Raw genomic sequence first — 26,211 nt, forward strand, 5'->3', positions numbered from 1 at the left:
TGTGTCTTGTGGGCAGGTGCATCTTAGAGGGAGAAGAAAAAAAAAAAAAAAAAAATAGGCTATAGGTTTTATGCATGTTGGCACCCTTGCTTTTTATCTTTATCTTATTGATCCTGGTAAGAATTACACTTAAAAAACCTAAATGAAAGACACCACAAGTTTTAATCCAAAAGGATTTTTTTCTTTATTCAAACCAGGAGGTATTCACCAGTTAGTGCAAAATGCACTGCAAACCTTCAGCCTGAGGAATTTACATCGAGAGATGGCTCCATTTGCCCTGGAATATCTGCAAAAAGGATGCGACAGCCACGGGGCATAAATCAAGTCTCTACATAGGTGACTTTTGAGCAGGTGGCTGTTTCCTGCACTTTGCCTCATGTCAAGTAACAAAATTAAGAACTACACTCAGTAGGAACTCATTGGGTAACTCGGAGATGCTGACTTATTGCACTCAACAACCCACAACCCCCAAAATAAAATTAAGGAAAATATATTCAGAAGCAAGGAGTTAAAAGTTGTCTGAACTCCAGTGTCACCGGAAACCCTGCAATTAAATTAAAAAATAAACCTGCATACATAGTAGAAAATTTCCTTTTAAAAAATTCACAATCTTTAAATGTATATACTTTATATCTTTAAACATAAAAGTTTACAATGCATGGTAAAACAAAGGCTCAGAAAAAATATTTCCCCCAAAAAAATAGGAAAACAAAAATGAACCAATAAACCTGAAGAGTTCTGTTAAAGCTGCAGATGTTTTCAAAACCCTGTTTGGAACCAGTGACTCATTGGCTTTATTTGTGCTGATGGGTCAAAAAAAGATGTAAAAACTGTAGTCCAAACACCCACAGCTTCTCCTTCAAACTTAGAATCTCCAAAAGTCTCTAGCAGGATGTGTCTTCACCAGGTGATTGTCACAAGTTCAGAGGTGGATGTATCCTCTAGTCTCCTCTGTGTATACGCTTCCCTGATGTTAACGTCTGTAAGGGTGGAATTGCACATTGTGATTCTGCCCTCGTCCCGCGCCACTTCCCCCAGCGGCCGGGCCTGCCGATGCTGGTGCAGTGGGTCCTGTTGTATAAGATTGGGGCTGTTGGCTTACGTCCGTGAAACTTTGTCCATACCCACTCATGTCCTGTCCATACCCTACAATGAATAAATGGACAGGATTAGGTTACACAGAATCAGCATAGGGTCTTCAGCAGGCTGGGATTTTTTATTTATTTTTTTGCATTTATCTGCCCAAGCTCTTTGAAATTTCAAGCTCCATGAGTCAAATGAAGCTGAAACCAGTAATATGTCATATTCGGAGTATCATTTAAAAATGTCAATGTAAGAAATAATTTTACAACAAAAAAAATTAAATGTCAATGTAAGGAAAGTAAATACATTAAACATTTAAGACATATAGAATATGAAAAAATTATATATATATATATATATATATATATATATATATATATATATATATATCTATATCTCTATCACATTTCCCCTCCCTGCCTTGCAAAAGCCCAAACATTTTTACTTTTCTGCTCACAGAGATTGTTCTTAACGCAGTAGATTGAATTTTTAATGGCAAAACTTATCCTTATTTACTGTAAAAAAAAAAAATAGAAAAATATAAACGCAATTCTGTCAGTGTTTTTGAATATACGGCGTACACTGTGCAAAAAATGACTGACCTTATTCTGCCGGTAGGCACAATTATGGCAATACCAAATTTATATAGTTTTTATTGTTTTACTACTTTTAAAATAAAAAAACCTTTGAAAAAACATTCAAAGGTTTAAATCTTTTGGACATTTTGGACACAGCCGTGTTAACTATTTGTGATTTGAATGTTTAATATTTGTGTTATTTATTTAACAACTATATACTTTCATTTTTAGTCTCATTAGGGGACTTGAATATGTAATCCTCTGATCGCTTATACCATTGACTTCAATAGTATATCATTGCAGTCTATGGGATTTTTTTCCAGCTCCCTATTTGCAAGGTCCCAGGCTGCCATACCAACTTATCGAAGCTCCATAATTTCACTGTGTGGGCTCCAATTGGAAGACAGGGGGAGCCTCCCCCTTCTGTTTAACCTCTAAGATGTTGCTGTGCCATTGACCCCAACATATGAGTGGTTAATAGACCAGGATTGGAGATGTGTCCGACTCCAGTCATTGCAGTCGGGTGTGAGATATAATACACAGCAGGCACCTGTCAAATGTGGTGCAGGCTCAGCTTGTGAGCCTGCTCCATACGTTTACAGCACACTAATGACAGTTACATTGTGGTGCGTGTAAGGGTTTATACCAAATACCCCACTGGATAATGCTAGTAAGCATGACCCAGGATGTTTAAGAGGTAGGAACTGTATTTAGGCTGCATGCTTTTAGTCTCCACAGGGAATGTGGCCATTTTGTTGGTTGGGATCTCTTAGTTACCAGTAGTAGTACAAGTACCAAGCAGCAGTATGCATAGTGGCATCAGCTGGCTGTACCTCAGACTTTCAGTGGCAAAGTGGAAGGCATTTCTGTGGGAGAACAATTGTACAATGGAAGAATGTATGTACCAAGTCTGGCCTCTGCTACAACTCTGCAGAGGTTGCCAAGTATCTTACCCAGACTACTGAATTCCAAATTAGCCTAGTTATGTAGCGATAAATCTCCCCATATAGCTAAACTGACTTGAAGTTGGGGGTCCTGAGAAGGCTGGTTGATAACCGTGGTGATCATAGACAATGTTGTCCTGATAATATACTACACACAATGGTCCACATATACTAATGTGAGCACACCTAGGGTTCATAGTAAATTGCACCAAAAAAGAGGTGTAATTGGGTGCACCTAAGAGTAGAGAAAATTTGAGCCTAAAAAGAGGGCATGGCCTAAGATGCAATATATTGCACCTAAATTCTGGTGTGAATTTCTGTCTCAAAATAATCCAAGCACTAGCTGGTATGGAGTCAGGGAAAAATGTGTATCCCTGTATTTATAGACACTTAGCTGTGGTTCACCTGAACAAAATAGTTTTTTTTTTTGTTTGTTGATGCGAGGCTCTATCCTTTAGTAATGATCCTTTTCTTAATATACAAATTTGTCCTTTGGTGCCACAGCTGCTGTTGCACCCAAGCACCACTTCTGTGGTCAGCCCACCCTGGCTGCTTTGCCACTGCCTGCCCCCATCAAAGCAGCAAGGGAGGCGCCGGCCACAGAAAGAGGAGCAGAGCTTGGTTGCAACAAGAGCAACGGTGATGCCCTCATTGCACCAAAGGCCTAGTTTACATATTAAGAAAAAGGATCATAACTCAGGAATGATGCCTCAGATCAAAATAAGAAAAAACACCACACCTATGTGTCTATGCAAACATTTGGATAGGAGGTCGCCGGTGATAGACTCCCTTTAATATAAAGAGCCTGGGATTGTTGGGTCAGAATCCCTGTGGAGCTGTAATATGCACTAACTATGATATCTGCCTAACTATGCAATGATACCTCTTTCATACTGGAGCATAGCTAGGTAGCTGGGTAACAAACCACATGGAGCTGAAAGAGATCTGCAGGATCCTAAATCTATCTAGATAAATCTCCCCCTGCCATAACTATGCAATGTTGCCTTTCAGGAACATAAAAAAACTGAACATATAACACTGCCTGTCCGTCCACAAAAAAAAGTTGCCACAAAAGCTTTGATTACGGCACGCATTCGCTGTAGCATTGTTTCGATAAGCTTCTGCAATGTCACAAGATTTCCATCCAGTGTTGCATTAATTTTTCACCAAGATCTTGTATTTATGATGGTAGAGTGACTGCTGCGCAAAGCCTTCTCCAGAACATCCCAAAGATTCTCAATGGGGTTAAGGTCTGGACTCTGTGGTGGCCAATCCATGTGTGAAAATGATGTCTCATGCTCCCTGAACCACTCTTTCACAATTTGAGCCCGATGAATCCTGGCATTGTCATCTTGGATTGTGCCATCAGGGAAGAAAAAATCCATTGATGGAATAGCCTGGTCAGTATGTTCAGGTGGTCAGCTGACCTCATTCATGGAGCACATACTGTTGCTGAAGCTAGACCTGACCAACTGCAGGAACCCCAGATCATAGCACTGCCCCCACAGGCTTGTACAGTAGACACTAGGCATGATGGGTGCATCACTTCATCTGCCTCTCTTCTTACCCTGATGCGCTCATCGCTCTGGAACAGGGTAAATCTGGACTCATCAGACCACATGACCTTCTTCCATTGCTCCAGAGTCCAATCTTTATGCTCCCTACCTAGGGAGTCCAGTCTTTATGCTTCCTAGCAGATTGAAGCCTTTTTTCTGGTTTGCCTCATTGATTAGTGGTTTTCTTACGGCTACACAGCTGTTCAGTCCCAATCCCTTGAGTTCCCTTTGCATTGTGCATATGGAAATGCTCTTACTTTCACTATTAAACATAGCATTGTTCTGCTATTTTTCTTCGATTTGATTTCAAACGTTTAAGTGATCGCCGATCACGATCATTCAGGATTTTTTCCCCCACCACATTTCTTCCTCAAATATGATGGGTCCCCACTATCCTTCCATTTTTAATAATGCGTTGGATAGTTCTTAACCCTATTTTAGTAGTTTCTGCAATCTCCTTAGGTGTTTTCTGCTTTCTTGCTTGATGCATGCCAATGATTGACCCTTCTTCGACATGGTTGTTTAAGAAATGAGAAGCAACTCATTGAACCAGTTGGGGTTAAATAACTTGTTGCCAGATAATCGCCCATGCAGTAATTATCCAATAGGAGGCGCATAACCATTTGCTTAGTTAAATCCAGGTGCCGACTTTTTTTTTTTTTTTTTTTTTTTGGGGGGGGGGGGGGGGGGGGGGGGGGGTGAGACGGACGACACGGACGACACAGGCAGTGTATATAGCCACAGTCGCCCAAAACAAACTACACAAAGTAATCCCAGGTGCAATTTATCTCATGGAGCTGCACTTATTTCTCACTTCAGGTCTATTTATCATTGCCATGACCATTATATTCAACGTGGTCTAAGCCCCGCCCCTTTCTCCACATTATGCTAGTGGTCACTGCTGAAACCAACTAGTCTCCAAAAGGAGGAGGAGGAGGAGGAGGAGGCTGAGTGGAAAGGGCTCCTTTTTTGACTGCAAGAAATTAATTAATGTGGGACATTTTTATGTATGCATTTAGTTATGATTTTTTTATTTAAAGGCTTAAAGGGACACTGACAGGCCCAAAAAAGCATATTTAGGTATATATATGACAGTACAGGTCATATAAAGTGTATTAGAATCATCTAAGTATCCCCCCTGTCCACCTTATAAATACAGTAAAAATACGTTTTATAACCTGCTTTCATCGTGTTCAATCTGCCCAAGGGGCGGTGTTAGATCTCAACTTGCGCCCAGCCAGCCTCGCCACAACTGCCGTTTGAAGCGCCGCCCAGCTAATCAATATTCACTTCGCTGGGCGGCTACTCTGAAGCGCTGCTGTGCCCGGCGCATGCGCATTAAGCAGAGGCTGCATCGGCCTCTGGGAATCAGACTGTGCGCAGGCGCCAGTGAGGGTGCCGGGCGCATGCGCTGAAGATGGCCAGGGACACTAGTAGCCGCCCAGCGACGTGAATATTGATTAGCTGGGCTGCGCTTCAAACGGCAGTTGTGGCGAGGCTGGCTGGGCGCAAGTTGAGATGAAACACCGCCCCTTGGGCAGATTTAACACGATGAAAGCAGGTTATAAAACTTTTTACTGTATTTATAAGGTGGACAGGGGGGATACTTAGATGAGTCTAATACACTTTATATAACCTGTACTGTCATATATATACCTAAATATGCTTTTGGGGCCTGTCAGTGTCCCTTTAACATTATGTGTGTGTATATATATATATATATATATATATATATATATATATATATATATATATATATATATATATATATATATATATATTTTATTTTTTTTTATATTTTTTTGCAACGTCCAGAGTTCAATTTTACTGATCAAGCACACAAACAACTGCATATAAATATCCCAATTCTGGCTGCAGTCACTAGGTGTTAGTACAAGGGTGGTTACAAGGGTTTGTAAGTGATCCAGGGTTGGCTACAGGGACCACTGGTCATTTAAGTTCCCACATGGCAAAACTGATGCAGCTTTTGGTAGGAAATTCAGTCATGAAAATTCATAACAATTTACAGAACAATGCAAGTTAATAATAAAAAAAAAAAATCTGTCAAGACCACATGTAACATATGGCTCTAATTTTGCCATAAAGTGTAACTGTCATTTCGGTTTATTTTTAAGATACTGTAAAGACAGGCTTGTGAAACATTTGCAGAGTGTAGGCACAAACCTGGAAGCCCACAGAATGGGTTCTCGGTCCATGCCTCCGCTCCACAAGATAGGACATATCCTGTGTTTCTGTATCTTGCAGATCGTGGAATCATTTGAGTCAGTGGGTGCACACTGCGATACGAAGGTCACATGGCCGGTGCCTGTGTGTTAAGGTCCGCGGTTTGCGGTCCGTAACACTGGTACGGTGGCCCTATGGTGTGAATAGGGCCTTAGAAGAGCCCATCTTTAGTGTTCTAACTGCCCAGCCCCTTTACATGTGCCCCAACTAGCCCTGCCTATCTGAACTGATGCCAGTGCTGAACCCTGCTACCACAATTCTATAGCTATCTTCCCAGCACTAAACACATTGAGAAGATAGAACGAGGCTTGGGAGTGCTGCACTTAGTCTGGATAGTAAGCATACAGGAAGATAGTAAGTGTCCCATCAGGGGTAAGCACTGAAGATGGATTCTCCTTGGCAATGCTCAGAGACTTGCCAAGGAGACTATATACCCTGTTTTCTAGTGGAGCTGTAGCTATGACTGATTATATTATATATTAAATTTGGGCCTATTTAGATTTAAAAAAAAATATATATATATATATATATATATATATATATATATTATATATTAAATTTGGGCCTATTTAGATTTAATATATATATATATATATATATATATATATATATATATATATATATATATATATATATATATATATATTTTACGTCAGATGCACAAAGCTGTATCTTTTTTTTTCCCCGCAGGCTAAAAACTAAGAAGGATCCTTGAAAAACGAAGATCTTCCTCTGGCATTCAATTTTTTTTCTCATTCCCATAATCCCAGATATAAGCTCTTTATTCTTTTACTATATATGAGCAGAACTCCCCTTTTCACACTGCATTGCAAGCTGGTGACGGCTAAGCAGAGACTCCTGCCTAGCAGTGAGGCCGGTGATGTTACTGGCACAAATGTGTGGTCTATAGCACTGCCAGAGACTCTTTCTTAGGCAGGTACTATGCAAAGTAGCATAGTAGCCACCTCCAAAACACCCTAGCTCAGTGCTATAGACCACACATCTGTGTCGGTGACATCACCGGCCTCACTGCTAGGCAGGAGTCTCTGCTTAGCATAGTGATGTGAAGCCTGGAAAAGAATAACTTAGGGCTGAACCCGGAGAACCCCTTTAAATAGAAATAAACCAATACAAATGTGAAGTTTTTTTTTTTCTTGCAAGCTTCAATGGCAATAACTTTGTGGGCAAAAACGTGATTCAACATATAAAAAAAATAAACATATAAAAAAATAACTGTTAACATTGAAGGAAGTGGACATGGGGTACAATATAGTAACCAATAGTTACAATAGTCACCAACTGTAAAGTGAAGTTGATACCAGTGCTGGTTTCTTTTACATATATAGACAACCAACTACATCAGGGATCAGCCAAAATCATACTCTCAGGGTACTTTCACACAAACGTTAGTTTTCTGGTATTAAGTTCTATCCTAGGGGCTCAATACTGGAAAAAAACTGAACAGTTTTGTCCCAATGCATTCTAAATGGAAAGCAATCTGATCAGTATGCAGCAGGATGTCTTCAGTTCAGTCACTTTTACGGTATTTGGATGGAGAAAATACCGCAGCATGCTGCGGTATTTTCTCCGGCCAAAATTCCGGAAAACCTACCTGAATGACGGATCCGGCATTAATTTCCACTGAAATGTATTAATGCCGGATGCGGTATCAAGTGTTCCGGTAAAACTGATCTAGTTTCCAGGTCTGCGCATAAGCAGACCTTTAAAAATGTGAAAAATAATAAATACCGGATCCGTTTTTCCAGTGTAATGATCACGATCCTGATCAGTCTGCAAATGACATGCGTTTGCATACAGTCTTCCTGATCAGGCAGGCAGTTCAGGCAACTGAACTGCCTGCCGGAATCAAACACTGCAAGTGTGAAAGTACCCTCACATATTATATTAACATAATGTTACCTGCTCTTTTAAAGTGAAGCTCCAGCTTTCAGGAATATTGAGTATATACACAAATACATAACAAAGGTGCAGCATTTTATATCCATTTTCTTTTGAGGTTACTACTTATTTTTCAGTTGGCTCTAAGGTCTTACAAATAAAAACAAAATATCCTACGGCTTTGTACTGCTAGTGCAGGCTCTGTGTATCTTTGTATAACATAGCATTTGATAATGTGACAATTTGTGTCATTCCTAAAGAAAGTGGAGACAAATGAGATATAGTAAGGTCCCATACACGTACAGTATGTGCTGAACAGTAATTTCACTATGTGCATGAGACCTCATTGTGTATAAAACAATCAATCATTGGTATTGTGGGCCTGTCCTGCATTTTAAGTGCAGGGAGTTAAATTAAAAAAAAAATGCTAAGAATCCGATTATACCTGGCCTTAGCCACTGCTGTGTTTTACCTTATGTGACACAGTGGGAGGTTTGGTCTGAGAAAACAGGTATTTTCCTCCCAGAATGTGCTGCTGGGCTGATTTACAGCCGGTGAGGTCAAATACCGGACAGCATTTTAAGTGTCGGTGCGGGTTTTGGCAGCACCTGGCTGCCCTTAAATAGGCAGCTGGGCTCAGAAGTGAGGTCTCTGTGTTGAGATTAGGGATCCTTGTGTCTGGATGAAGGCTTGCTACCCGTTTGGCATTTGAACAGGTTGGTGCTGCTATGCTTAAGGACTGAGGCAGAATTGCTGCATGGTGTGAATTACAACCAACACTGCAAGGTGACTTTTTGCTTGTTTATAACTGCTTGTTTTGTCACTTGCCTGAAGTGTGAATAAAACACTGAACCATTTGATCCAAAGAACTTGTTGTTGCCTCTATACTGCGTCCGCTAATCCTGTCTACCAGCGCGAAACCCCCCAATTTGTGGAGGATGCGGGCAAGAGCAGTGAGGCTGGCGTGAACACAGATATTTTTGGGTTCTGCATTTTTTTCAGGCACGGTTGTATGTCCTACATTAAACCAGCTGTATTACAACCAGAGCCCCGCAACAAAATAAAGGCTGTTGTAAAGGCCCTCATGGAGGCTAATCAGCGAGAGAGAAACCTGCAGCAACGCAAGGCTAATAAGCAGCAGCAGGAGACTAACCAGTTGCTGCTACAACACGTGATGGCTTTGCAGACAGCAGGAGAAACCTTGAGTGTCCACGATGACTGGAAAGCAGTCCGTGCCGGGATTCCCAAGATGACCCCCACAGACGACATTGAAACCTACCTGGCGACATACAAGAAAGTGGCCATCAGGGAAAAGCTACTTCATGACCAGTGGGCTGAGGTCGTCGCTCCGTTCCTCGCATCAGATTCCCAGCGGGTGTATTTTGTCATGCTGGACGATCAAGCGGCCGACTACCAGAAAGACTGTCCCCATCAGGTTGAGCCCATGGACACTAACTATGGCTACTGTCAGTCGCTATATGCCAGGAGGCTGTGCCCAACGGGTACCCCAGATCATTTGTGCCAGGTAGAAGTGGGAGACACTCCGGCAGTGGTTCTGCTGGACTCAGGGAGACCCTAGTAAGGGCTACCCTGGTGCGGTCCACTGAGTATACTGGCCGGAAAGTCGGGGTGATGTGCATCCTCGGAGACTTAAAAGACGACCCCACCGCGCTGGTATCTCTAACCACAGTGGCCGGAAGATGGACCCACGATGTGGCCGTCGCCCCAAATCTACATTATGAACTTATAGTGAGAGACTTCCCGTGTTTCCCGGCACTGTGGCCTGCTATGAAAGTGACTGATACCCATGAGACAAGGGTAACCCTAGCAGAGGACCAGCTCAGGGGGAAGATCAGAACCCTGGGAACCTGAGACCGAAGGGCCAGTGGTAGGGGTGACCGCCACTTCGGTGGAAGAGGGGGGAGACAACCCCGCTAAGTGTGATGGTGGGAGACGTGGAGGGCTTGCCGCCAGGTCCTGAATTAGCAGACCTCAATGCCCAACGTCAGGACCCAACCCTATCCCGCACCTATTGTGTTAATAGTAGATGATGAATCACAACAACCTAGAGCAGAGTCAGTGTTTCTCCATTTTGTGGTTCATCAGGATATGTTTTATCGGGTTAACCAGCTACAGGGTGAGCCTATTGAAGAGTTGGTGGTCCCCAAGGCTCATCGCAAGCTTGTGTTAGATCTAGCCCACGAACACATTCTCGGGGGTCACCTGGGGCTGCAGAAAACTCAGGAACGTATTCTACAGCGGTTTTACTGGCCCAGCATATTCAAAGAAGTGGAAGAGTTTTTTTTTAAGTCTTGCCCAACCTGCCAGATAACTAGCCCCCAACCACATTTCCATAGACGCCTAGTACCTCTCCCGATTACCGAAGTACCGTTTGACTAAAAAGCTATGGACCTCATAGGCCCAGTAACGAAGTCCGCCAGAGGGCATCAACACATCTTAGTCATTCTAGAGTACACTACTCGGTACCCAGAGGAGGTGCCACTGCAACATACCTCGGCCAAACTCATAGCTAAAGGAGATGTTTTACCGAGTGGTACTACCTAAAAAAGAGGTTCTGACCGACCAAGGGACCCCTTTTATGTCCAAGATGAGGAAACTATGTTGCTGCACATAAAACTACAGACGTCCGTTTACATCCGCAATCGGGCGGTCTGGTAGAACGGGTTAACCAAACATTAAAAAAATATATATATGTTAAAAAAGGTAGTGTCTAAAGATGGGAAGGACTGGGACCTCCTTCTGCCCTACCTCATGTTCGCAGTGAGAGAGGTACCCAAGGCCTCTACTGGGTTCTCACCCTTCGAACTGCTATATGGCAGCCACCCTCGCGGTCTTTTGGACATGGCCAAAGAGCCGTGGGAACAACCCACTCCACATAAAAGTGTCATTGAGTACGTTACCCAGATGCAAGATCGGATAGAGACAGTGTTGCCTTTTTGTGAGAGCATATGGAGGGCAGCAGCTCAGTGAGCCCAGAGTCGCCATTTTTTGTCATCTTGCGTCACAAAAAGTGTAATAGCAAGCGATCAAAAAGTCATATGCACCCCAAAAGAGTGCCAATCAAACAGTCATCTCATCCCGCAAAAAATGAGACCCTACTCAAGATAATTGCCCAAAAACTGAAAAAACTATGGCTCCTAGACTATGGAGACACTAAAACTTTTTGGGGTTTTAAAAATTAAGTTATTGTATAAAACTTACATAAATAAAAAAATTGTATACATATTAGGTATCGCCACGTCCGTGACAACCTGCTCTATAAAATTACCACATGATCTAACCTGTCAGATGAATGTTGTAAATAACAAAATAAAACGTGCCAAAAAAAGCTATTTGTTACCTTGCCGCACAAAAAGTGTAATATAGAGCAACCAAAAATCATATGTACCCTAAACTAGTACCAACAAAACTGCCATCCTATTCCGTACTTTCTAAAATGGGGTAACTTTTTTAGAGTTTCTACTCTAGGGGTGCATCAGGGGGGCTTCAAATGGGACATGGTGTCAAAAAACCAGTCCAGCAAAATCTGCCTTCCAAAAACCGTATGGCATTCCTTTCCTTCTGCGCCCTGCCGTGTGCCTGAACAGCAGTTTACGACCACATATGGGGTGTTTCTGTAAACTACAGAATCAGGGCCATAAATAATGAGTTTTGTTTGGCTGTTAACCCTTGCTTTGTAACTGGAAAAAAAATATTAAAAAGGAAAATCTGCCAAAAAAGTGAAATTTTGAAATTGTCTCTCTATTTTTCATTAAATCTTGTGCAACACCTAAAGGGTTAACAAAGTTTGTAAAATCAGTTTTGAATACCTTGAGGGGTGTAGTTTCTTAGATTGGGTCACTTTCATGGAGTTTCTACTCTAGGGTTGCCTTCCAAAAACCATACGGCGCACCTTTCACTCTACGCCCCACTGTGTGGCCGTACAGTAGTTTAAGGCCACATATGGGGTGTTTCTGTAAACGGCAGAGTCAGGGCAATAAAGATACAGTCTTGTTTGGCTGTTAACCCTTGCTTTGTTAGTGGAAAAAATGGGTTAAAATGGAAAATTAGGCAAAAAAATGAAATTCTCAAATTTCATCCCCATTTGCCAAAAACTCTCGTGCAACACCTAAAGGGTTAACGAAGTTTGTAAAATCTGTTTTGAATACCTTGAGGGGTGTAGTTTATAGAATGGGGTCATTTTTGGGCGGTTTCTATTATGTAAGCCTCGCAACGTGACTTCAGACCTGTAGTGGTCCCTAAAAATTGGGTTTTAGTAAATTTCTGAAAGATTTCAAGATTAACTTCTAAGCCTTGTAATATCCCCAAAAAATAAAATATCATTCCCAAAATAATTCAAACATGAAGTAGACATATGGGGACTGTTAAGTCATCACAATTTTTGGGGGTATTACAGAAGTAGAGAAACTAATTATGCAAAAAAATAAAAAAATTGACTTCATTTTACCAGTGTCATGAAGTACAATATGTGACGAAAAAAACAATCTCAGAATGGCCTGGATAAGTCAAAGTGTTTTAAAGTTATCAGCACTTAAAGTGACACTGGTCAGATTTGCAAAAAATGGCCAAGTCCTTAAGGTGAAATAGGGCTTGAGTGCTTAAGCAATCCATTCATATTCAGTGATTCAGTTCTTGCAAGTGATGGCAAATACATTTACTTTTTTTTTTTTAATCAGTGATTTGCCCTGAGTATAAGGTTTGTTTAAATAAATAAAATTGTGCAGGAATACCCATTTAACCCTTTGGCTACCGGAGGTTTTTTCGTTTTCATTTTTTTCTTCCATATTTTCCGTGAGCCATAACTTTATTTTATTTTATTTCCGGTCACATAGCTGTATGAGGGCTTATTTTGTACTTTCTAATGCCACCATTAATTATGGCATAAAATGAATTGGGAAGCGGGAAAAAAAAAATCCAAATGGGTTTGGAATTGAAAGAAAAATAAAAACGCAATCCCTCCACCGGTTTACGGCAAAACTGACCCATGCCCTTCATTCTCTGGGTGAGTACAATTACAACGATGCCCCATATGTATAGATTTTGTATGTCTAAATAGTTTAAAAACAATTTTTTTTTTTCACATCACCATATTCTGACCCCCATAACTTTTTGATCACATTTTATTACATTTTTTTAGGGGGCAATGAAAAAAAAAGGCAAATCGGCCATTTTGATGTCCGCTGCACATGCGAGCGGGTGTTATGTTTACACATCACACCAGCGCCGTACATGTACGGCGCTGGTAGCGAAAGGGTTAAAAGGGGTTGTGCATAAATGGGGGGGGTATTTAACAAACCCCCTCACTTGACTGGACCTGTAAAGGAAAGATTGTCTGCCTCCTGAAGCTGGCTGGCTCACCGCTTCTTCTCCTCCCGATCTGCAATGTTCCACTGGGCTCCCGTGTTTAAACAACTGGTTTGACCAGGCCTGGGCGGTGACCAGATCCCCTTGTGTCATGTGACCAGCTGTCATGACAGGAGCTGGTCACAGCCATAGATTGGCTGCAGGCGATGTCAAACTGAATGTATATAGCGAGGGAGCCCAGCGGAGCAGCCCAGGCCTGGATGAGATGGAGCGAGGAGCCCGTGCCAGGAAGCAGACAATCTGATACCTAAGCTACCATAGTTAAAAGGCATTATACGGATAGCAGCTATTTATAAGAAGCCATTTTAAAATGAAAAAATGTAAAAAGTAACTCTGTAAACAAATATTATGGTCTGATTTTATGCAAAGGGTATAAACTTAAAAAAAAAAAAAAAGAAAAAAAACCTGTGTGAGAAGGGACAAAGCTGTAGATGTCCAAAAATATCAGTATCACAAACTGACTGGAACTGGCCTCCGAAATTGAGATGGAGGATCTAACTCTACCTACCATTTCTTACCTTTTTATGTCCTTCACAGTGAGCTCAAATCCACTCGGACAATTTCACAAAGCAGGCATTTCCTGGAAAGAGTGATTTCTTCAGGCTTTTTAAGTGGGAGGGTTAAGGCATGCACTACTACCCCAACCTGACATCCCACCCAGCCAGGCAATAGGCATGTTTGTGCATGGCAAGGTTAGACACAGAGGTCCACTGGATGGGACATGGGAGTGTGGATTTCATATGAAGATGCAAGGAGATTACCATTACTTTGTAGAGACACTGAACATTCCAGTCAGTAGGTCAATGGGACATATTTCTAAAGACTTTGAACCCCCCCTCCCAGGCACCCTCAAATGACATAGTGGGACAAAACTTGCACAAGGACACCACTTACCAAACTGGCTAAAAGCAAAGTCTTGCTGACCACCAGGGGGTTTACTGAGATCCTGAGCTGATTGCCCTTGTGGAGGGAACGCCAATGGCGCTGCTCCGGGAGTTCCAGGTGACGTTGGAACTCCTGATGTGACGAACTGATCAGGAGGGGGAGGGGGTGGGCCATAGCCATAGCCTGCAATAACATATTAAAAATATATAGGGATAGCTGGGGATTAGTTCTATTAGAAGAGCTTGAGTTAAATAGGTCTATATAAAGGTATTTCTTACCAAATGGAGGTGGTGTTGCATACCCTGGGGGAAAGCCTTGTGCAGGAAATCCTCCTTGTGGTGCTGACACTAGGAAGGAAAAAGGCGGAGGTGGAGGAGCAGCACCCCGGCCTGCAGGAGGCCCATAACCGCCTGTGGAGAAGACTACATTAGGAAGAACCAAAAAGTAGGAGATATTGAAGTGAACTGCCCCTGAGTAATAGAGTAGTTACAAAGACATATGGCCAGTAACTCACCAATTGTCTGCCCAGCTGGCATCCACATACCTAAAGACAAAACAGTTTACAAGCACATTAGACCAAGTAACACAACTTCCATGTAGTAAATCTCTCAATATACCTATAGCAGAAACATAATAAAGGCCAGAGTGGTTCTTAGTGGTGCCAATGCACCCAGAAAGGTTCACCACATGCCGTTTCACCCGAACAATCTGGACAACTCTTAATGCCCAGTAAATTAGCGTTGTAAACATTAAGAAAAAAAATAGGGGGGAATCCTTGCAAATAGTCTTAATTTAAACACATCCTACTATTCTTGGACTACAGCCGATATACAGAGTCATGTGTCTTTATGGTTATTGGCTCCTGCTAGCTAGCTGCTACCAAACAAGCTTTGACAATTGCAGGTTATATGTTGGCCCAAGAAATCCTGCCAAAAATGCTAGAACAGGACAACAAGTTAATACTAAGGGCTTAAAGAACACCATCCATTTTACATGGTCAAATTTGGGTGAAGTAAGAGAATACTATTAGGACTAATAATATCAGTGTCAGACAGGAAGAGGGAGAAATGTGCAGACGCAGCGCTCTTCCGGATCAGTAAAAAAGCAGGTCAGGGAAGTCTGGCACTGCTGGAACACCCTGACTGCACACCTGTCCTTGCTAAAAAACTGCATCTTGTAGTCCAAGTAATCTGAATTATATAACCTCTAAAGTTCAGCCTACGCCATGTTCACATTATTCAAAAATAAATGTGCTCATTTTTTTTAAACACTGAGGAAAATGGCAGCAAAGGATCTGACATGATGCCGATTGCAGAAAAACAGATGACCTACATCTTTTATAAAACCTCCCTCTGCCTCCACTATTCTTTGGGTTGTGAAGAGTTTTCACACAAGTGAATAGAGGTTAATTGGACATTTAAAGAGGACCTGTCGCCACTCTCCTGACACGTCTGTTTCAGTAACTACACGCATTCCTGATGTAATGATAATTCTACAGCATCTATGAAGAAATTACCAGCAGTTTCCAATCAAGGTCCAGATGGGCATTACCAGTCAGGGGGGTGTACCTGCACAGTCTGACACTATCCAATCAGTACTGCCCCCCCCCCTCCCCCCAACTAGTAAGACCCATGTGGACCTTCACTGCAAATTGCTAGTGTTTCCTCTCATAACTTCTAGAAGGAATGACAAAGTCATAACAAATGCTCCAGAATTATTACAGGTCCTCTTTAAAGGGGTATTCTCGTCTCAGAATTGCGGACAAGAATAGGCATTTTCTATTAAAGGGGTTCAGCAAAACACACACACACAGATGTGTGAATGGGCCCTTAGTCTAGAAATCCAGAACTATGGAGTAGATTAATGCACATGTATTTGCACCGTTCCTAAGCAAGCGGTCTCTGCTATGTAATAAGGGGTGTGAATGAAGGTGCTAGTAGAGACAGAGACCGACTGCAGGCTCCACTATTTGGGTATTGTGGCAGACAATCGCTGAATGGAAAGACTTCACATAGGTACGATACATAATAGTTTATTTTTTTCTGCCATATCCAGGGCGACATTCAGTAGTCTGAGGCGGCACTGCTGGAGTCATGGCACACAGCTCGAGCAGGCAGGTCCCCACAATTCTACTCAGCAGTCAATCTTACCTTGGGGGCTGTAGCTTTGTGGCCATGTGGCAGCAGGCTGTCCTGTCCATCCATTGGCAGCATTCTGCATTCCTCTACTTCCCCACTGGTTAGAACCTGCAGCTCCTGGAGATTGGCTTTTACTATCACGAGGCTCAGCGCGTTTCACTTCCACCTAAATAAAGACGGAAACTGGTCAGAAAATAGCTCAGTGGTTACTGCCCACTCCCCACCCACTACACCCAGAGTTATATTTCTAAGTAAGCTTAGCATTCTAATACTTAACTTTAATTATATTAAGGACTCTATATGGGTCTCGGAAAAACTTGACATGTACAGTATAAAGCATCTATATATAGATATATATAAATATTCATATTTCTTACTCTATGTGGACAACTAGGGATTCTTAATATAGTTCTTAACTTGTACCAAAAGGTTCCCTTATATTTTTCAAAATGTTAGAAATTGGCAAAATCATTTTTCTAATATAGTTTATTTATTGATTTTCTCATTTTAAATCACAAAAAGAAGCCCCCGAAGTTGCTGCCTTCTAAAGCGCTATTCACTACAGCGCACAGAGAATCCGTACACTGCAGCCATGTTTCAGTCTATGGATACTTCTATGAGCTGATAGGATGAAAGCACATCTCCCTTTTCTTGCATGTGCCCTCCACTGAAAGCCGTCAGAACATGGGTGCATGCTACACTGCCCCATGTTCTATGCAGTGAGCAGTAAGGACTGGCAAAGACCTTGCACTGTCCACGCTGTGCGCCGCTGAAATGTCTGCAGGGCATCCTACACCCATATTCTATGAGAGTTTTCATCAGAGGGCACAGACAGGAGGAGGAGGAGGATGTGCTCTTGTCCAGACAGTGCTCATTGCAGAACATTAAATATTTTTACACTGTATAAATTCTCTATGCGCGGTAGAGGCAGGAATTTCAGGGGATTGTTTTTGTGATAAAATTAATAAACTACATTACAAAAATTATTTTTAGCCCATTTCTAACACTTTGAAAAAAAATTAAGTGAACAATTAGGTATACTTTAAATTGAAAAAAAAAAAGCAAGAAAGCAATGCTCTCATCCGGACTGTAGGGCCATGTCAGGACAGTTTTGTATTGCCGTTCACCAGAGTGGTGTACTTCGTGTGAGCAGTAGTCTAGGCTCCCCTCACATCTGACAATCTCAGGGGGCAAGGCCGCTGCTACAGAGGCTGCTGATTGGCTGCTTCAAAAGTAGCTAATGGAAGATAAAGACTTACCTTCCCCAGGCTAACGCTTTAAGAATCTCAATTTAATTAACTCGCAAATAATGTCAGAGGGAATGGATGTGGTAAGAGAATCTTACACTATATCTAACAAAAAAGTAAACAAAACATGCAGTAATACAAAATGGACAGTTTGGTCAATAAGAAGCATATTCTTCATACTGTGTTGTTAAGATCCATCGCACTAGCCTGCTCTTCACCCAGCTTCATTTTTGGAGCGTTGTATTTCAGCTCCTATATCGACTGTACTTTGCTATAGACATAATATAGATATAGACTACTGGGTATGAGACACCATCTTAACACTACATTTGATCTAGCCTTTCCCTTGTACTTGACAATTCCATACAAGAGACCATTCAGTCCTAAATAATTGCCATTTGCTGGATCCTGGTGTTCAGACTGCCTAGCAAGAGTATGACATAAAAGGAACGAGGATTAGAAAAGTTTCCTACTCACTCAGTCCAGCCAGTGTGCTAACCTATCATGATGCTGTCCACCATTAAAACGTACCAGCCAGTCAGTCTGGACATCAGAGACTTAGGTTTTTAAGCCAGTTTTATAAATATGGAACTTTGCATTTAACAAGGTTCAGTTCTGCGGATAGCCCGTCGGCAGATACACTGCAACCATGTGGCACCATTAGCTGAGCTAAGGTTCTCTCTCCTACACAGAACTCTTCTAACCATTAACTAAATGTGGACGATTGCAATCTTTTAATTCTACTTATGCAAAATTACTGGCAACCCCTTGACATCCTCCCAGACATGACAACACAGTATGAACAGATCACTTTACTGCGGAATGGTTAAACTACTGAGAATATGGTTTCTGTACCAAAGATTCACAGTAAGTGACCCAGTAATGAAACAGTAACAGCAACCAGTCCTTCAAGAAGTCTCATGATTGCCAAATGCAGATTATTATGGTGATAAATGCATTTATTCAATTCCTACTCCCATAGAAATTTGAAACACCCATGACATCTGAAGGAGTGGCATCAAACCGAACCTTAGGCAGCAGAGATGTCCTTGAGGGCTCAGTGACTTGGGAGCAAGAAAATGAGAACCACCAGTCACCGAATTTAACAAAACCCCTCTATTCTTCATAACAGTGTCACACCTAGTCTTCACAACTGAGCTACCACTGCTGCCCCCGCCTCCCCACCTACAAAATCAATAATTCATCAAGGACATTGACTGCTGCCCAAGACTTGGCTTCGTCTTAAGGTAAAATAAAACTACAACTACACACTTTTTTGCCCATGATGTCGTGAAAATGCATGTTGACAGCCTGGTCCACTGATTGTTCGTCCTCGAAAGTTATAAATCCAAAACCTAGCCAACGACGAAGAGTGAATCAAGGTAGCAGGGTGTTGTGACACAAAACAGGATGATGAACAGTATTAGGAGCAAACCCAAGACCTCAGCAGCAGGATCAGGTTCTAGCAACTGCAGCAGCGAGAGCATGAAGACAATAGGAGAACTGTGGAGGTGCACCACAGGAAGACCTTAAAGGGATTCTGCGTTTTTTTTTTTTTAAACTGATTATCTAGCCTCTGATTGACGGGGATCCAACACCCGGGACCCCTGCCGATCAGCTGTTTGAGAAGGCAGAGGCGCTGGCAGTGCCGCAGGCCCAGTGACGTCACGACTAGTATCACTGGCCTGGGTGGGGCTAAGCTCTGTTCACGTGAATGGAGCTTAGCTGCGCCCAGGCCAGTGTTACTAGTCATGACATCACTGGGCCTACGGTAAACAGCGAAAAGGCAGCGGCACTACTGCCAGCGCCGCTGCCTTCTCAAACAGCTGATCGGCAGGAGTCCCCGGTGTAGGACCCCCAGCCGATCAGTTTAAAAAAAAATAAAAAAAATGCAGAACCCCTTTAGTTAACCAAAACATCACTAATGGCTTGTTAAAGCCAAGGCTGGACAAACATCTGGACAGGAGCCATAAAACTAGTGGTTTTTAATAGTTACTAATTTATTTATTTTTATTGAGAAATACCAATGCGTCCAACATCCTCTTAGTTGTGATCACCTTTCTACTTATTTGCACCGTGCTGAGAAAGGTGCATGCGCTGTGAAGTTGCTTGCAGTCCTGCTGCTTTCTTCTCGGGGGCATTTTGCTTTGCAGCTAGTGCTGACAGCAGCCATATATTTTTCTAAAGCGTTAAACAGAGATACAATATCTATAACAGCTAAGGACTACCAAAGCTTTTCCAACATGGTTGAAAAAGCCCAGAGTCTAAACTGGAGAGAAAGCTATATGAATACACAAAGATACAGGCCAAGCTGAGATCCAGCAGAACAATTCCTGCCGTCAGCAGCACGAGCAAGACACTGTAAAGTCTAAGAATTCAAGGTTTGCATTTCCCACACGAGTGGAGTGTAAACGAAGTGTCAATCACCATCAGTAGTCCTTCCATCAACACTCGCCAGAGATCAACTATGCTCAACAGGGAGAGAGCCACTGTCAAGAGTCCTCCGACAGTGGCCTATCTCCTGGAGAAAATTCAAACCAAGGTTATTTCTGTGCCCATACAAATGTTGCAATGCTCATCACTAGAGACCTACGCTATCAGCCCATATCATGTGAAGTAGGGCTAAAACTGCAAGGAACATTTAAAGAGTCATTAACTTTAAAAAACTTTTGATATGTCTGCACGTCTCTCTTCTCGTTCTAGAGATCGGTGGGGTCTCAGCGCTCAGACCCCCACCGAACAAAACATTTGATAGGCCTCTGATATATTGAATATTTTTGAAAGTTAATGACGCTTAGACCTCTTGAACGTATTAGGAAAAGAGAATAGTATTCCAGAGATAAAAGCACATTGCTATTGTTGCAAAAGGGCCTGTGATGAGCGTACAAAAAAATACCACCACTACTCAAATTTTTTTTTTTTTCTTATGTAATCTGAGCGCGTATTTCCTTTGTCATCTTGGGGAATTTTTTTTTTATTTTTTGGAAAAAGAGAAAGCATATGTGTTTTCAATGTTACCGCGAAGAAGAAAAAATAAAGGAAAAAAAAAAAAAATCTGGATCAGGCGTTGAACTTCAGCATTTCTGACCCTTTTCTCCCCACACATTTGCCAAGGGAAAGCTGGGAGCACCCGAAACACATTAAGCCAATTTCACATTAGCGTTTACAGATGCGGCAGGCTGTTCTGGTCAGAAACGACATGCCGGAATGCTGTCTGGTCCCATTAACTGTAAAGGGGTCTGACGGTGATCCAGACAAAACCCTGCATATATGCTGAGAATCTGCTACAAAAATAACGCTGCAAGCATTCTATACTGAAAGGCAGTGGTAAACCAGCCCATCTGCCAGGTTCTAGCAGAGCTGGATGTTTATAGGGTCCTTAAACATAACGTGACCAAACTAATGTCTAAAACATACAAATAAGTAATGACACTTCGTTTACACCTCAAACATACTGTGTATCACCCATGGCTTATCTAACTAAACTGGCCTGTACCTGAGTGATAGAGCTTAAACACCTAGAGAAAAGAAAGCTAGAGATAACATTAATCACAGTCAAACAACAAAACAACTTAACAATACTTTACTGTAACTTAAAATGGATAAGAATGGAAAAAAACTAAAAATATACCTTAGCTTAAAATGGAAAGGAACACTACAGTATATGTCTTAATGGTGAGATGGATAGGAGCACATTCAGATGGCAAACAATTTTGACGGTATGTATGAAGCAGGCAATGGATGTTCTGTGGCCAGCACCAGCACGTGACCTGGGCTCTGGAGAGGGACACTGAACGGGACAACAGGACACAATGCACCGGCACACAATACAGAACACCCAGGATTCTGATTGGTGCACTGACATTACTTCAGAAGGACCATAACATGTGTAACAAAGAAAAAGTAAGGATGGCAGTTTGAAAAAAATACAGTTCATGTAAAGTGCAAACGTCACAGCTTGCAAATGACCCAACATGCAGCACAATAAGGCTGGCTGCCGAGACTTTTTTTTTGGAAGGGGAACAATTTGAGGAGATTTAGACTCGATTTACAAAGGCTGTCAGTTTGCACACGATACTAAAACATCTTTAATGCAGTATGGAGCAAGCAGTAAACCCCTGAGAAGTGAATACAGGTAATGTGTGAAGCTCGGTCACTTGGAAAACTGTTTGCCATCTAAATGAGAAGCATGACAGATTGGAAAAAGATGGATCAGCTTTTATTTACCTCTCGGCCTCTGCTTCTCTGCATCATAAATCATCACGACTTCGGTCACCTGCAAACCAGACACAACCCTTTACTACGGAAAGTGCAGGTACCAACGGGAGCTTGGCTCGCTCCTATTCATTATACACTAAGGCTCTATACACACGTACGCAATTGTGGTCCGCATCCATTCCACAATTGTGCGGACCCATTCATTCTCTATGGAGGACAGAATGGATGCGGACAGCACACTGTGTTGTCCGCATCTACATTTCCAGAGCGCGTCGCCGATCAAAAAACTAGAACATGTCCTATTTTTGTCCGCAATTGCGGACAAGAATCGGCATTTTTATGCGGGTGCTGGCCGGGTTTATTGCGGATCCACAATGCACTACGTACGTGTGAATGGACCCTAAGCTGAAGGCCTGCTGGACTTACCACTCCAAAACGCTTGAAGTATTCTCTCAGCTCAGCTTCCGCACAGTTATGTGGAATTCCACCCACAAAGATCTTGTTAGATTTATTGCTTTCAGTTCTAGGACTCTTCGGTTGCTGTGCAAACAAACGAGACATTCTGTGTCAGAACCAAATCCGGCTCCGTGTTTGTATTACTCATACAGATCCCCTCTATATTTAGATAGTTCATATGTCATGGCCTTACCCATCCTTCTCTTGGCCTGGTCCTTTCAGGCTGCATGCCTCGGGGTGTGCAAGGCTTTGGATCAATCTAGAAACAGGACAGACCAGTGAATAAGTACCTTCAAGCACCAGTAAGTATATCAACAGAAGCAATATAATGCGTTTAGTGACAGACTCCAAGTAAAATCCAAAATAGGCAAACAGGGGAATCGCCTATCTTTAGCTTTAAATAAATGCTGATCAGAGGTGGGAGTTCTGCAAGGAAACCAATGAAATGCTGTACACAGCAGGCGTATAAGGGCAGATTTATGCACAGTCATATGGCAGTCAGGAAAAGACTGATGGAGGAATAGGCTACAAATTTATTAGGAGGAGCAGGCCTATTCCAGTAGACTGTGTGCCAGGACTTTACATCTGCCATAGATTTGAACTATAATTTAAGTCACCGTAAATTTGGTAGGCCTTGGCTGGTCCCCTGCCTAATTTGCAACTTTGTACGCTACAAAAGTTTAGTAAATACTTTAGCCCAAGTCTGCAGATTTGTTAGTTTCACACTAGCGTTCGGCTGTCCGCTCGTGAGCTCCGTTTGAAGGGGCTCACAAGCGGACCCGAACGCTTAAGTCCAGCCCTGATGCAGTCTGAATGGATGCGGATCCGCTCAGACTGCATCAGTCTGGCGGCGTTCAGCCTCCGCTCCGCTCAGCAGGCGGACACCTGAACGCTGCTTGCAGCGTTCGGGTGTCCGCCTGGCCGTGTGGAGGCGTGCGGATCCGTCCAGACTTACAATGTAAGTCAATGGGGACGGATCTGTTTGAAGATGCCACAATATGGCTCAATCTTCAAACTGATCCGTCCCCCATTGACTTTCAATGTAAAAGTCTGGACGGATCCGCTCAGGCTACTTTCACACTTTTACAATATAATGCAGACAGATCCGTTCTGAACGGAGCCACCGTCTGCATTAATATGAGCGGATCCGTTCAGAACGGATCCGATCGAACGCTAGTGTGAAAGTAGCCTTAGGCTACTTTCACACTAGCGTTCGGGTGTCCGCTTGTGAGCTCCGTTTGAAGGGGCTCACAAGCGGCCCCGAACGCATGCGTCCAGCCCTAATGCATTCTGAGTGGACGCGGATCAGCTCAGAATGCATCAGTCTGGCAGCGTTCAGGCTCCGCTCAGCAGGCAGACACCTGAATGCTGCTTGCAGCGTTCGGGTGTCCGCCTGGCCGTGCGGAGGCAAGCGGATCCGTCCAGACTTACAATGTAAGTCAATGGGGACGGATCCGTTTGAATATGACACACTATGGCTCAATTTTCAAACGGATCCGTCCCCCATTGACTTTCAATGTAAAGTCTGGACGGATCAGTCTTTCACGCTTAATTTTTTTTTTTAACAATATAATGCAGACGGATCTGTTCTGAACGCAAGTGTGAAAGTAGCCTTACAACCCCAAAGGGTATGTTCACACACAGTGGATACACAGCAAATTTCCTTACCCCATTTCTGGGTGGACCATCAGCAAGATATTACAGTGGCAGCAAAGTGGAGGACATTTTGAAAAATCTCATCCACGTGCTGTGGTTTCTAGATCCGCAACACCAATTTCTGCAGATTTTTTTTATCACCCATCCTGGGGGGGAGATTTATCAAACTTGGTGTAAAGGAAACTGGCTTGGTTGCCCACAGCATCCAATCATATATTCCACCTCTCATTTTTCTAAACACCTTTGGAAAATGAAAGGTGAAATCTAATTGTCAGTTCTCCTTTATACAAGTTTTGATAAAGCTCCATGAGGTGAAATCCACAGCGAGTTTGTGACAAAATATGCAGTATATTTATTCCATCATATCTGGGGTTGTACTTGTAAAAATTGTTAAAAGGGGTTTTCCAGGAATAGCCAGTCATTTACTGATCGCCTCTAGCCTGCATCGCAGGTATACTGAAAGATTCTTACTCAGCTGCTCCCTGCATCTCTGGTTCTGCACGAATTCATCTTCTGGCCGTGGTATGGACATTGTCACTGGCGCCACTTCAACCAATGATCCGCTTTGGGCATAACGTGTCCCCAAGCAACATGCCACTGCTGACATGTACATACCCAGGTGGGTAAAGAACAAGTCGGGGACCAGAGTTGTGGGGAGCAGCAAAGTATAAATCTTCCAATAGACAATTCAGGCTATGGGTCATCAAAAACGTGATTTTTGTGAAACTCAGCCTGTAAAATCTCTTTCTCGCGTGGTTCATTGGGGGACACAGGACCGTGGGTATAGCTTGCTGCTGCCACTAGGAGGCGACACTAGGCTGAAAAGTGATAACTCCTCCCCTGCAGGCTATACCCCCTCCAGCCTGGAGAGAGCATATCAGTTTGTGCCCAAGCAATAGGAGTAGGAAAAAAATAACCATACGGTAAACAACCAACAAATGACCAACGCCAGCCGGAGCAAACCAGAACTGGGGCCATACTGGCTCCACAACCGCCAACAATCACAGCAAACAGAAATTACTGGGTGGGAGCTGTGTCCCCCAATGAACCACGCGAGAAAGAGATTTTACAGGTGAGTTTCACAAAAATCTCGTTTTCTCGCTGGTATCATTGGGGGACACAGGACCGTGGGACGTCCTAAAGCAGTCCACGGGGAGGGAACAAATCACATGCCCATGGAGAAAGAAACGCCCTCGAGGATGCGTAACTCACTGCCGCCTACAAGAATTTGCTGCTTGGAACAGTACCCGCCGGCGCCTAGGAAGGCACCCGGTAAGACTTGATGAACGTGTGCCCGGAAGACCAAGATACCGCCTTCCACACTGGAAGCTACTGCATGGAGGAGATGGACCCGAGAAACGCCGACCGCTGGTCGGGTGGGCCAAGACTCAGCTGGGCGTTGCCTACCCGAGGGCGCATGCCCGAGCAACTGTTGAACGGATCTATCTGGAAAACATCCCTTGGAGGCCGTCAGCCTTGACAAGGACCCCAAGATAAGAATTGGTAGAAGTCCGTAGGGCTGTAAGCGCTAGACAAGGACAAGCAAGTTCAGAGGCCAAATCACATGGCTGATGGAGAGCCCGGTCCATGTACTACGAGGGAGAAAGAAGAGAAACCCATGTCTGCAAGGCGTGGAAAGGCGACCACCTTCTGCGAAAAAAGAGGATCCTGGACGGAACACTGCCCTATGCCATACTCAAAGAAAAAAGTACGTACAAGAAGGCAAATCAATTCAGAGAAAGAAATAAAAATAAAAAATAACGCCACCAAACAGCTGGCTCCTGGCCGCAGCTGTGGAAGCAGAACTAAAAAGGCCAAGTCCGTAGGATTCACCTCTGGCCCAGAGAACGGGGAGGGAGCGGAATATTGGTAGACCAACGCCCTTATAGCCATAGAGGCTGGTGGTGAGATTTCTAGTGAGA

General features: G+C 43.0%; 1 protein-coding gene across 7 annotated transcripts in view; it reads right to left on the reverse strand.

Moving 5' to 3' along the window:
- Nucleotides 1–159: 159 nt before the first annotated feature.
- DAZAP1 (DAZ associated protein 1) overlaps nt 160–26,211 on the reverse strand; it is a 47,993-nt gene continuing 21,941 nt past the window's right edge. Inside the window, exons 4-13 of one of the 7 annotated variants that reach the window (XM_044269215.1) lie at nt 22,827–22,892; nt 22,604–22,717; nt 22,187–22,235; nt 19,232–19,314; nt 16,725–16,878; nt 15,089–15,118; nt 14,853–14,984; nt 14,584–14,757; nt 14,208–14,269; nt 1,010–1,146 (exon numbers count right to left, since the gene is read on the reverse strand). In XM_044269215.1, the coding sequence (XP_044125150.1) occupies nt 14,232–14,269; nt 14,584–14,757; nt 14,853–14,984; nt 15,089–15,118; nt 16,725–16,878; nt 19,232–19,314; nt 22,187–22,235; nt 22,604–22,717; nt 22,827–22,892 (840 nt within the window). In that variant the 3' untranslated portion in view covers nt 1,010–1,146; nt 14,208–14,231. Of the gene's footprint in view, nt 1,147–14,207; nt 14,270–14,583; nt 14,758–14,852; nt 14,997–15,088; nt 15,119–16,724; nt 16,879–19,231; nt 19,315–22,186; nt 22,236–22,603; nt 22,719–22,826; nt 22,893–26,211 lie in introns of those variants that run through there. The other 6 variants (XM_044269213.1, XM_044269212.1, XM_044269211.1 and 3 more) reach the window with 6 other exon arrangements.

This window comes from Bufo gargarizans, chromosome 1 (assembly GCF_014858855.1).
Source record: "Bufo gargarizans isolate SCDJY-AF-19 chromosome 1, ASM1485885v1, whole genome shotgun sequence".
Lineage (NCBI taxonomy): Eukaryota > Metazoa > Chordata > Amphibia > Anura > Bufonidae > Bufo > Bufo gargarizans.